Source organism: Saccostrea cucullata, unplaced genomic scaffold (assembly GCF_032062105.1).
Source record: "Saccostrea cucullata isolate Sc308-1 unplaced genomic scaffold, CSIRO_AGI_Scuc_v1 ctg681, whole genome shotgun sequence".
NCBI lineage: Eukaryota > Metazoa > Mollusca > Bivalvia > Ostreida > Ostreidae > Saccostrea > Saccostrea cuccullata.
Window position 1 is genome coordinate 112,153 of NW_026926145.1, and position 12,973 is coordinate 125,125.

The 12,973-nt window shown below is 39.1% G+C and overlaps 1 protein-coding gene across 1 annotated transcript; it reads right to left on the reverse strand.

The window, feature by feature from the left end:
- Positions 1-370: 370 nt before the first annotated feature.
- Positions 371-2,143, reverse strand: LOC134270918 (craniofacial development protein 2-like). The gene has a single exon (XM_062753171.1). It carries the CDS (start codon positions 2,141-2,143, stop codon positions 371-373), a length of 1,773 nt encoding a protein of 590 aa, XP_062609155.1.
- Positions 2,144-12,973: the final 10,830 nt, after the last annotated feature.

Consider the following 12,973-nt stretch of genomic DNA (forward strand, 5'->3'; position numbering starts at 1 on the left):
AAAACAGGCCCCAGCGGATCCCCCTTGGAGAGTCTTCTGTTGTCTTCCGCATGACCCAATCGATGACCAGGTTGAACAACACTGCAGACATTACGCATCCTTGTCTGACTCCAGTTTTAACATCGAAGAAGGTGTCATTGTATCCTACTGAGCATTTAAAGTTGTCATAAAAGCTCTTTATCAGGTGGACCATTTTAGATGGAATACCATAATGGCGTAGGATGCTCCAAAGGCTATCTCGATGTATGCTGTCAAATGCTTTCTCAAAGTCCACGAAGTTTACATACAATTGTCTCCGCCACTCTGTGCACTGCTCTGTGATGTTGCGGAGTGCGAAGATCTGATCAGTACATCCTCTATGTTTCCTAAATCATGCTTGCTCTTTCCTCAATACAGCATCAACGACGTCTGACATTCTTTTGATGATTATTTTGGCCAGGACCTTACTTGGCACAGACAATAGAGTGATTCCCCTCCAGTTGTTACAATCACTCAGGGCTCCTTTCTTTGGGATCTTGAAAATCACCCCTTTACACCAATCATCAGGTACTTTCTCTCCATCCCACACAGCTGTGAACAGTGGTTGGAGGATGGTGGCTGCTATTCCAGGATCTGCTTTAAATAGCTCTGCATCAAGATTGTCACGTCCTGGTGACTTCCCGTTCTTAAGAGTCTTGACTGCATTCATTATCTCCTCCTTAGTTGGTGGGTCAGTGTCGATGTCCAGATCCTCTGTGGCTTCTGGTACGACAACAGCTTCATCAGGTGATGGTCGATTAAGAACTTCGCGGAAGTGTTCAACCCATCTCTCTTTTTGATCTTTTTCTGATGTCAGCAGTGTTCCATGTTTGTCTTTGATAGGTCCTCCTGTGTTTCCTATAAATTTGCCACACACTCGTTTCGTGATATTATATACTCTCCCTTGCTCTCCCCGTACTGCTGCTTTCTCTGCCTCAGCTGCAAGTTGGTCCATGGCTTCTCTCTTGTCACGTCGTGCAAGCTTCTTAACTCTCTTGTTGACCTCACCATACAGCTCATCTTGCCTCTCACGCAGTCGTGGGGACTTGGTCTGCAGCATCTTTTTCTTTATTTTCTTTCTCTCCTCTATAGCAATTAGAGTCTCCTGCTGGATCCAGTTTTTGTTGGTGTTTCTTTTTCGAAAGCCTAGTTTCTTTTTGCTGCTTTCAGTGTATAGTTGGGTCACTTGCTTCCAGGTGTTGTCCACATTGGCCTCCTCATCTTCATCATATGCATCTTGTAAGATCTGGAATCTGTTTCTTAATTCGCTGATGAAGGCAACTTTCACGGTGTTCTCTCTCAGTCTCTGTATGTCAAAACGTGTTTGAGTATTAGCTTTTTTCAGTTTGATCTTAATGAGTGCTGTCACTAGGTGATGGTCGCTGCCTATGTCTGCACTCCGCTTGACCCTAACATCTAATAGAGAGCGTCTCCACATGCCATTGATCATCAAATGGTCAATCTGGTTCTTGTCTCTTCCATTTGGTGAGTTCCAGGTCAGCTTGTGGATATCAGGGTGTGTAAAGAGGGTTCCTCCTATCACTAGGTTGTTCATAGCACAGAACTCCACCAGTCTTTCGCCATTATCATTCCTATTCCCAACCCCCTGATTTCCCATGACTCTTTCGTAGTCGGTGTTGTCCTTTCCGACCTTAGCATTGAGGTCCCCCATGATGATAAGTAGGTCGTGCCGTGGGGTTTTCTCTGTCTCCGCCTGTAGCTGACTATAGAAATTATCCTTGTCTTCATCGTTACTGTCATTCGTTGGTGCGTAGCATTGTATTAATGTGGTGTTGATGTGCTTGCCCTTTAATCTTGCGCTAATTAATCTATTATTTATGGGTTTCCATTCCAACAGACACCGCTCTACACCTTTCCTGAATATGATGGCCACTCCTTCACGGTGTAGGTTGTCATCTCTACCAGAGTAAAGGACAGTTTCTCCTGTGGTGGTTCTCATCTTTCCAGATCCAGTCCATCTGCTTTCACTCACTCCTAGGACATGTAGATTAAACTGTCTCATCTCAGATGTTATCTGTGCCAGCTTGCCTGTCTCATACATTGTCCTCACATTCCAATGTCCTAGTCTGAGCTTGGTTTTGGTGGTGTTTAGGACCTCCCCCATTCTGCTGGTAACGTCCTTATGGCTTTGATTGCCAGCATTCATACGAGTCTTATTTAACTCGGAAGGCCTTTCACACGATGTAGTAAAGTTTTTTCTTGTTGCTGTTTCCGTAACTTTCTCCTTTTACAGGGCAGGGTTGTTATAAGGGTCGACACCAAAACGAGGTCACACAGCAGATTTACAGTGTACCAACATTGTGTAACATAGTTAGTAACGACTAAAATCCCCTCGATTGACCAGACAAGTTTAGATTCCGCGTATCATACTCCAAATACGGCGTCCCAGGTCATTTTGGGGGAGTTTATTCCATTCCTGTTGCAATGCTACAGTAAGTTCTTTCACATTAGTAGGAGGTTATTGACGTTGATGTAGCTCCTGCTGTCCCAGACAGGCTCGGTCGGGAAAAGGTCCGGTCTGAGTGTGGACCATGGTAATGTGGTGATATTCTGCTGATGGAGATAATATGTAACGATCCTGGCCTAATGATATCTGGCATTGTCATCTTGAAAAATGAAACGGTGCCCATAACAACGTGCAACGGGCACAACATGTGGTACCAAAATGTAGTAGTCCCGGTAGCACTGCCCTGTGACAGGTCCAGCGACAACAAGCCCGACTTTTCTGCCGGCAACATTGATGCCTCCCCACACCATTACAGATCCAACCCCATACTGATCATGTCTAATGATGTTATCGACACGGAAACGTTCGTTATGTCGGCGATAAATTCTCCTGCGTCTGTCAAGAAAGTCCACGTTGAACCTCGACTCATCTGGGAACATTACGGGGTTCCACTGACCACCACTGGCAATTACTAAGTATCCCAGCGTTGATGGTGACGACACCATTGGAGTCGGACTCTAATGTAACGACCCCCTAAACAGGTAAATGGCACGAGGACATCGGACATGCAAGTGAAATCTTTGCAATCGATTCCTGATAGCCTGGCTACTCACTACTATCCTTTGAATTTGAGACCTTATCTGATTTGCTGCTACCTGGCGATTTTTGATAGCAATAGTGTAGATGAATCTGCCCTGAGCCTGAGTTGTTGCCCCCTTGGTCAATCGGATCGTGCTCTTTTCTCAACAGACTCTTCAACACGAAGTCCAGACCATAATCTGCTGATAATAGACTGTTAACCATTCATTGCCCTTGCCACAGCTACCTGTTATGTACCATCCTGTAGCACGTCGAGGACACGTAACCTCTCATCCTATGTTAGATGGCACATGGTCTCTGTATCATTAACGCCTTCAACAACTGATTGATAATTATATGCTTTAGAACTCTTCAAAATTTGTCTTTAGAGTGGCTTTAACCTTTCAATTCAGTGGTACTAGTATGCAAATTTGTAGCACACCACCCCTGATCATCAGTAACATCCCGTGCAGATCGTGAGAGTATGATTGATTTGTTTGGATGATGAATTTCTTTGGAAATAGTTTCTCGTTAAGGAACTACATAATATGGTTTCGTATCCCTCTGATTATGTGAACATTTTGGTCACAAGCTACATTACCCCCTTCTTTTTTAACAGTATATACTTAGGATGATAGGGAGTGGGAGTGGGTTTCTTTTTTCCCCTTACAGTTCTTCTTTCAGAAATAAGTGATCAAGTTGGTTCCACAGGGATTTTGCCACAAACCCACCCTTGCTGTATTAGAAAAACAGTGTCACTTGTTATTTTTTTACTCAGGAAAGAACAATCGAATAATTTTCAGACTAAGCTCAACAGGTTCATTTCCCTAACATTGATATTGATCTGCACTCACATTTTGCTGATGATGCCCCATTTCTGATTCGGAATCGAATCCACACGGAAGACAAGGTATCCTGCTATGTACTTGTTGCCTTTCCATGTTTTCAGCCTGGTCTGTTTTAAATCTTGAAATTCTAAAAACTAATCACTTTTAACCATACTGCAATCTGACCTTCCCGTTTCTTAAATCGTAAAAGCCTCTTCAGCGATCTGTTGTCTAAAGAGAAGATATAAAAGCACATGTTCCCCTTGCAACAACATTAAGGATAAATTGATTGCTTACATCGGACAGCGTTAGTATTGACACACTTATCAATCAATTCCAAAAGCTTCTTTTAGTTTCTTTTGTTCTTTGGAACTGTTTTTTTAGAGTACGCATGGGTTTAGAGCTATTGAGACAAACTTCTGATTAAAGTATTAGTAGCTTCAAAGTCCCAAGTAAGAACTAACTCATGAGATTTCACTGGAAATCAGCCACTCGGCAACCACTTTCACTTTTTCGGGATCAAAAGAATTTCCTAAGCCATGAAATATCCTCAGCAAAAAATTTTGTTTTTTCTCCATTCGTTTTTGTTGTTGTTGTTTTTTTTTATTTACGTCCCTCTCGAGAATTTTTCACTCATATGGAGACGCCTCCACTTGTCGGTGGAGAGCTGCAAATTTTGTCCTATACTAGGCACTTACGGCAATTAAGCAGGGAGGGACCTTTTTCGTGTCAGCAACTTCGTTGACACGGGACCTTGATTACTGTAAATTCCTTATTTTTTGTGAGTACTTATTATCGCAAAATAGATCTTAAACGTCAAATCGCGAGAATAATTTTTCGCAAATGAATGAGTGAATGAATGATCAAGAGAATTTACATGGATTTTAGCACCATAACCCGCGATGTAAGGATCAAACTACGTACTTCGCGACTCTAGATCAGACGCTCTAATCACTGCACCAGGAAGTCGACTCCATTAGTTTCAGATTTAACCGATGAAAACGCATTTAAACATTTTATTGATGTGTTTTTAACATCCTTTCAAATGACTATTTAACGAAATTTTATAGTCTCCTTATGAATACCCGAAAGTAATGTCCACGAGATGCTTCAAAATTGCATTTGTGTAACAAAGGACCTAAACGAATGAGAAGTTCTCCTTATTGATTGATTGATTGTATACTGTTTAACGTCCCTCTCCAGAATATTTCACTGATATGGAGACGTCACCATTGCCGGTGAAGGGCTGCAAATTTAGGCCTATGCTTGGCACTCAGGGCCATTGAGCAGGGACATTGTCGTGCCACACCTGCTGTGACACGGGGCCTCGGTTTATACGGTCTCATCCGAAGGACCGCCCCATTTAGTCGCCTTTTACGACAAGCAAGGGGATACTGAGGACCTATTCTAACCCGGGTTCTCCTTATTAGTCTCCTCTATGCTACCTTGCCAGTACCTACTGCTAAGATGAAATAGAAAACATTGTTTGTCCTGAGAGGTGGTCGAACAGTTCCTCTAACTTTGGAATTGGATTCGCGTCTATAACCATAACTTTGTTTTGTCGATGATAGAGAACGCCAGATGGCATGATTCTTTCTTCCTACAAACCAATTCGACTAGTAATACCCATGATGGTTCACAACAACCATTTCTGCCATGGAATAAAGAGATAAAGAACATTAATCAAGCTCAAACGTCTACTGAACAGAAAAAAGAAACAGAGCAAACACGAACCTCTGAAAACATTAGAGACTGGATCACGTGCCATGGAAAGGGAAGCATACTCTCTCAGCCTGTCTCACCTGCAATGTGCTCCATGCCCCCGTGTCCTGGCCAGACAAGAAGTACTAGTCTGTAGATAATATAGTTTGTAACATTTCAGTAGCATGTAAATCGATCTGTTTATCCTCTTGGGATAAATATATAGAAATTTGTCTACACGAATGTTGGATACTGTATGTCGCACATAAAGTATTCAACTTGTTTACAATTGTACGAGCTACTATTTAAACAGAGTACAAAATATCGCAAAATGTCGGTTTCTCGGGAAATTTTACATGTATTGTAGCACAATGAAAATAAAAGCGATCGAGGAACTTTATTTCGCTAGTGGCGCTTTTTGCGAAATTACGCGATAATTAAATTCCTCGCGTATATTTAGGAATCTACAGGAAATTAGAAATAAAAGTTCCACTACGAATTTTTGAAACATCTGTGATACTGAGGAGCAAAACAAGAACAAAATCATATCTCTTTACGAAAGTGCGACCTACTTGTTCTCTTGAGGGTCGAGAAATTTTCTGTCCCTACTAAGTAGCCTGCAAACCTGAATGTATTTTTCCCGATACTTTTGCTTTAGTAACTTCACTTAATTGAATTTGTCACAAATTTTTGCAACTCTGTATCAGCCTCGTGTAGCTTTTCGTGAAAAACCGAAGCATTTATTATTACTTTTCAACGAACCGTGTGGAATACTGTATCTATTGCTCCATTTAAAGTTTTTGGGAGGTCATTTCCAAGTATGATACATATTAAGACTGATATCAGATACAATGATTTCAGGAATTTCCTCCATTTTTCCTATTTTACATGATAAATTTGCCTTTCCAAAAATGAAGAAGTCTTGATCCACGAACCTTCGTTATTACTGTGTGTATATGCCCTTCATCAACTATTGTTGGTCGGTCCATCAGCTGATCATATAACATTTTTTTCTTGTGCTGTGAAGTTAGGGATATCTCAGTATCAAGCAAAAATGAGGTTTTCCTTCCATTTAATACAGCATCTGTAAAAATGACCGATTCTTCACACAAGTTCCTTGCCCCTAGGTCTTCGCGTTTTGCCTATCGCATATTCGACGAATAATGTCATCTGTGGGCAATATTGTCCTTTGCTGATTGTAGCAGTGGTTAGAGCGTCTGCTCTAGAGTTGCGAAGGAGTTGATCCTTACGTCGCGGATTCGAATCCCTTTGTGGGACATGGAGACCGGTCATTCGGATGTGACCGTATAAACAGAGGTCCCGTGTCGCAGTAGGTGCTGGCACGAAAAAGATCCCTCACTGCTCAATGGCAGTCTAGGACAAAAAATTACAGCTCTCTACCGGCAAGTGGTGGTGTCTGCATATGAGTGAAAAAATCTCTAAAGGGGTTAAACAACACCATCAATCAATCTTTTGTAGATTCATCGGCGTACTTACTATATAGCAGTTTCCCTTCTTCTCTTTAGATTTTTAAAATTTTTCTCAAAGCAGTAACATTTCAACTTCTCACTTTTCTCATCTGTTGGCAATAGCAAATTTAAGCCCGCCAAAAACAATTAATTTGCTTTACTATTTCACCAATTATCTTTTTAATACGCTTTCCCAATGATTCTACCTTTGCCTGAAATGTTTCCATTCCCTTTTGTATTCTTGGATGCAACCTGTCTTCTTTTATGGATTTCTAACAGTGTGACTGTGATCTCTCTTTTTGTAATATGCATCAGACTAAACTGCTTACCGAAATTCTTCGTTTAAATATTGATGCCTACTTTATTTGATGCGCATTTGTATTTAGTCTATTTTTAAAAAGATTCTGTTTGCATGTCTATGAATTTTATTCTCGTTGTGTTTCCTTTCTAATTACATTGATACCCACTGATAAGCCGAACAAATAAGTTTAAAGTTTTTTCCAAATTCTGAAATTAAGGTCTCTGTTGTCTCTCCTTTACAAGGGTTCTGTAACGCTCTTTTGGTTTGGTGGCACAAACTCTCCTCGGCTGCTTTAGCCAACAATTTGAACTGGCACTCCTTGAACAGCAACTCGTAGTTAGTCTAAATGGAGTTTTCTCTCTCTATTTGATTAATTTTAATTGCTGCGCAAGCATCACTGTAAGATTTCAAATCAATCCACAAATAACTATCCTCAATCGTCGATGCAGACTTTGTGTTACATTTGCTGCTCTTCCCCTTGCACTACCCTGGTAGCCTGTTGTACGTATCTAGGAACGACAGTCTCGGGAGAGATCGTGCCAGACCTCACAGGTTGATTCCTCAAGTCCAGTTTGCGCATGTTTAATTGTTTATTTCCTTTCCAGAACTGTCCACGCATACTGAGACATCACTTCTTGGCGATGCACTCGGCACTTAGCCCAGGGACATTGAGCAGTGAAGAATTTCATTTATATCAGCACCTGCTGTGTCAACGGACCTCGTTTCCTATGGTCTCATCCAAAGGAACATTCTCCACGTCATGCAATGAGATTCAAACATGTGACATAAGGATAAACTCTTTACTTTGCAACTCTAGAACAAACGTCTGTGTCGCATAGTTGACGAGGTCTAATTTGAGATTGTGTTTGTTATAATAATTGATATTGCACACCCCGTAGACCTAAAAAAGTACATCATGGAGTCTCACGTGACACAATCGTCAGATGGGAATGTACATGGGTATATTCGATTAAGCGACACGGGTTACACGAGTCACTAGAGTTGTAAATAAAACAACCTATCTTCGACACGGGTGATCAACCCATGTTACGCGAGTATACTCCTCAGTTTACCTGGAGTAACAGGTAAAAAGAATGGCGGGAAGTGAAGTCGCATTGTTAATGCGAAAACTGTTTCTGCATAAATATGTCAGTGTTTGTATTAAAAATTTACAACGTCAATGAAAAAAGTCGGCAATAAAATTTTGACACCCCCTTTTTATTTTTTAGTTTTAAGGTCAACCTCTTAAAATTACTGTTGCTTTATCATGGACAGTTTTTGATTTTGTTTTAAAGTTTATCCAGCTTTTTTTTAATCTGCCTATAATTATTGCCCGAACCTCTAGATCCCGTTTTACAAATGAACTTACGACTAAAACCAAAAACTTATGTTGATTATAAATTTTTGAAAATTAACTGTTATGGAAATTGTTACCATAAAACATTCTAAATTCTTTTCAAGAAGAATAAAATCGCAAATAATTTCTGGACTTTGTGATATGCACCTAAATACCGGTCTTAAGGCCGCAGAATCACAATACATATTACCCCCCCCCCCCAAAAAAAAAAAAGAAGAAAAAATTGTGATATACTCAGTAGTGCGCGGGGTATATCGATAAAATCACATATCCCTTGTAATAAATTTATTTTTATTTATTGTTTATTTTAAATTCTAATTACTTGTTTGTTTATTTATTTTTGCTTGTCAAAAAATTATGAGACTTAACATCTGTGAAATTTGATCCCCCCTTTTGAAAAAAAAGATATTGGGGGATGTCTGTGCTTACATTATCCCCTTTAACTTTTTAAAAATTAATTTAGGTCCTCACTAACAAATTAATTCAATACTAATCCATTCCTACTATAGCTATATATTTTTGTCCCTTCACAAAGCCGTACTAAGGAATTGGAAAGGTTTAATTTTTATTATTTCTGTTGCCATGGGAACAGGAATCCATAGCAACTAATGAAATAATCACCGGTTTCAGTTTGCAGACGCATTCCTGCATGACTGTCAAAAAATTTCAAGATCATATTCCTGGCAAAACTATTTTTATGCATAAATAGAATGTCTATTCAAAAGGAGATTTTTGAACAAATATTGGATTTTTTGATAATCGAAAAAAAAAGATGTTTGGACAAATATATTTTTCTAGAGTTTTGATATATCAAAAGGCACATTATAAATAACAAAACTCTGCTAGAATAACTTCTGTTGCAATTTGTTTGAAGTTTGGGTGTTTTTGAGTTAGATTGACTGGACTAACTGAAATTGCTCTCACATTTGATCCTGTAATTATCTTTTAACTGAATTATTAATAATAATGATTTAACTTTATAAGGTAATTAACACGACATATCTATGCTGCGATTGTTAAATCTGTAAAAATAATTTTAGTGAATCTATATGCATCTATTAGACAATTTTGAAATCAAAGGGCCCGTTTTACAAAAGAACTTACACCTAAGACCAAAATTAATTCTGCGATTTTATTCTTCTTGAAAAAATATAGAATGTTTTACAATGAAATCTTAGAAATATGGAGGTTGGGTCCAGAACCAACTGGTTCTTTGTTTACAATAAATGTTATAAGTATATAGAAATTACCTTTTCAGCCTTTAATTACTATCGTAATAATTATTGAACATTTTCAAGCGTATGTTTTTTTTTTAAATTTAGTTGAAATATTGAACATTATTTTTACAGACTCAAAATTAAAATCCACAGCCATGTAAGACCATGAAAAACACATAAGCTCAAGTTTTCTTTCCAACCGACGTCACATTTTTTTGTAAAAGTATTTGTCTCTCACATCCTATGACCTACACTACTAGTATATAAATGAAAAATGTCAGCTATGGTACTTTTCTGACCAATTATTATACCCCTTGCAAAATGTTACCATGGAGGGGGGGGGGGGGGAGATAGAGAGAGAATACAAGCACGTAGCAGCTGGTGGAAGTGCTCCCCACACTTTTTTTCCCCAAACATCTCATTACTTTTAAAATCTTCATTGAAAGACCACCGATAGCTTCCTCCCCCTTTTTGTTACAGTAAAGCCAATCAAGGGTCAAGTCGTCTTGTATGAATAAAATTTGGTACTGAAGGAAGTGAGACCTACATCCCTTTCCTCCAACTAAATAGGAGTTTCATTTTTGTTTTCTATGGCTTGCCCCCCCCCCCCCCCCTTCAACATGATGGCACGTCACTATTACATTTAATACTACTGACATGCATGTAAGTGAAGACATTCTTATTCTACTTTTTTTTTATTTTAATAAGAGGAGGTATTGACTTGATAAATAATATTGCAAGGATAAATAATCTATAAAATACATGTTATATCTGTAAAAAATACATTTTGTTGAACAATCAATTCAGCTTTGAGGTCTTGTATTTAATTATCTGCTATTCTTTATTTAATAATTGGATATTGTTTGTTAATCAGTTGTATGTCCTTTTAAGACCAAAAATACAGGGAATATACTGTTTTCCCTGCCATATTTATAACGACACGAGATGTTTTATTTAGATCACTAGAGTTCAGTCAGTGAGCATGCGCATATTTAACACTAGTGCGACACGGGTTGTCTTAATCGAATACACTCCATTTGACAAGATTCGCGGCGCTTAAGAAATAAGTGAATGCGCAGCTGCTAATCTGTAGCTGACAGTGTGCATTCAGCCAAGAAGAATTTCGTTTCGCTGTGTTTCTTCTTACTTTACCATCAGCCATGTCTTTTTTCTTCTTGTATGGTTTTCGGATTGCTTTAAAGTTGATATAAACAATAGCACTGTCTTCTTCAGGCTACTATTGGGTATTCTTGCCATAATTTTTTTCAACCATTGTTGCAATGCTTGAATCGCGCATGGGTCTATTAGTATCAATAGCTGGTTGATGGTGCAATTACTATAGTAATCACAGCTGAAATCTCCTTACCAAGAATTTCCCATGGCATTAATTTAAGACGCATTGATATGACAAAACTTTGAATAGGATATATTTGCCAAATCCAACCACTCCGAAACATTTTTTGCCATGTTTCTAGGTTTGTTTAAGAGATGGGGCTGTTCTAACTGAACAAATCAAGTTACTCACTCATCAACTATAATTTAGAAGAACTTGATTTTAGTTATCATATAATAAAACATCAAGATTCCAACTTTTACTTGAACTTCACTTTCTAAGGATGGAATTCTCCAAAATCATGTTAGTCTTTCATACTTTTAAACATTCCAAAACCTTTAAGGAGAGAGGCCTGTGGCAGTTAGACAGAGATTCAGGAAGGCCTGGGCTTGAATACCAGTCTGGTCCAATGCATTTTTTCTCCTCTCCAATCACATACTGGTATTTCTTTAAGAAATTCTACATAAGAAAACAACCCCTTGGGCCATCACATCCAGGTATATATTTGACAATTTAATAAATAACAGTAGTTACTTTTATGATGTTTTTGAGTTGTGCAAACAATTTGCAATTTTTTATACCCCCCGCAAACGAAGTTTGGGGGGTATATAGGAATCACCTTGTCCGTCTGTCTGTCTGTCCGTCTGTCTGTGCAAACGTGTCCGGTCCATATCTTTCTTATGAAGGGACATTAGAATCTACTACTCCACACAAAGATTGCCCATGACCTAAGGGTGTGTCATGACCTTGACCCAAGGTCATTTGGGGAAGTTCAAGGTCACTGTAAGAAAAAGTTCATAATTCGTGTCCGGTCCATATCTTTCTTATGGATAAACTTGGTAGGTTCTCATTTCACACAAAGATTGCCCATGACCCAAGGATGTGTCATGACCTTGACCCAAGGTCATTTGGGGAAGTTCAAGGTCACTGGAAGAAAAAGTTCATAATTCGTGTCCGGTCCATATCTTTCTTATGGATAAACTTGGTAGGTTCTCTTTTCACGCAAAGATTGCCCATGACCCAAGGGTGTGTCAGGACCTTGACCCAAGGTCCTTTGGGGAAGTTCAAGGTCACTGGAAGAAAAAGTTCATAATTCGTCTCCGGTCCATATCTTTCTTATGGATAAACTTGGTAGGTTCTTATTTCATGCAAAGATTGCCCATGACCCAAGGGTGTGTCAGGACCTTGACCCAAGGTCCTTTGGGGAAGTTCAAGGTCACTGGAAGAAAAAGTTCATAATTCGTGTCCGGTTCATATCTTTTTTATGGATAAACTTGGTAGGTTCTCATTTCACTCAAAGATTGCCCATGACCCAAGGGTTTGTCATGACCTTGACCCAAGGTCATTTGGTGAAGTTCAAGGTCACTGGAAGAAAAAGTTCATAATTTGTGTCCGGTCCATATCTTTCTTATGGATAATCTTGGTAGGTTCTCATTTAACGCAAAGATTGCCCATGACCCAAGGGTGTGTCATGACCTTGACCCAAGGTCATTTGGGCAAGTTCAAGGTCACTGGAAGAAAAAGTTCATAATTCTTACCAGTCCATATCTTTTTTATGGATAAACTTGGTAGGTTCTTATTTCACACAAAGATTGCCCATGACCCAAGGGTGTGTCATGACCTTGACCCAAGGTCATTTGGGGAAGTTCAAGGTCACTGGAAGAAAAATTTCATAATTCATGTGTGATACATATCTTTATTATG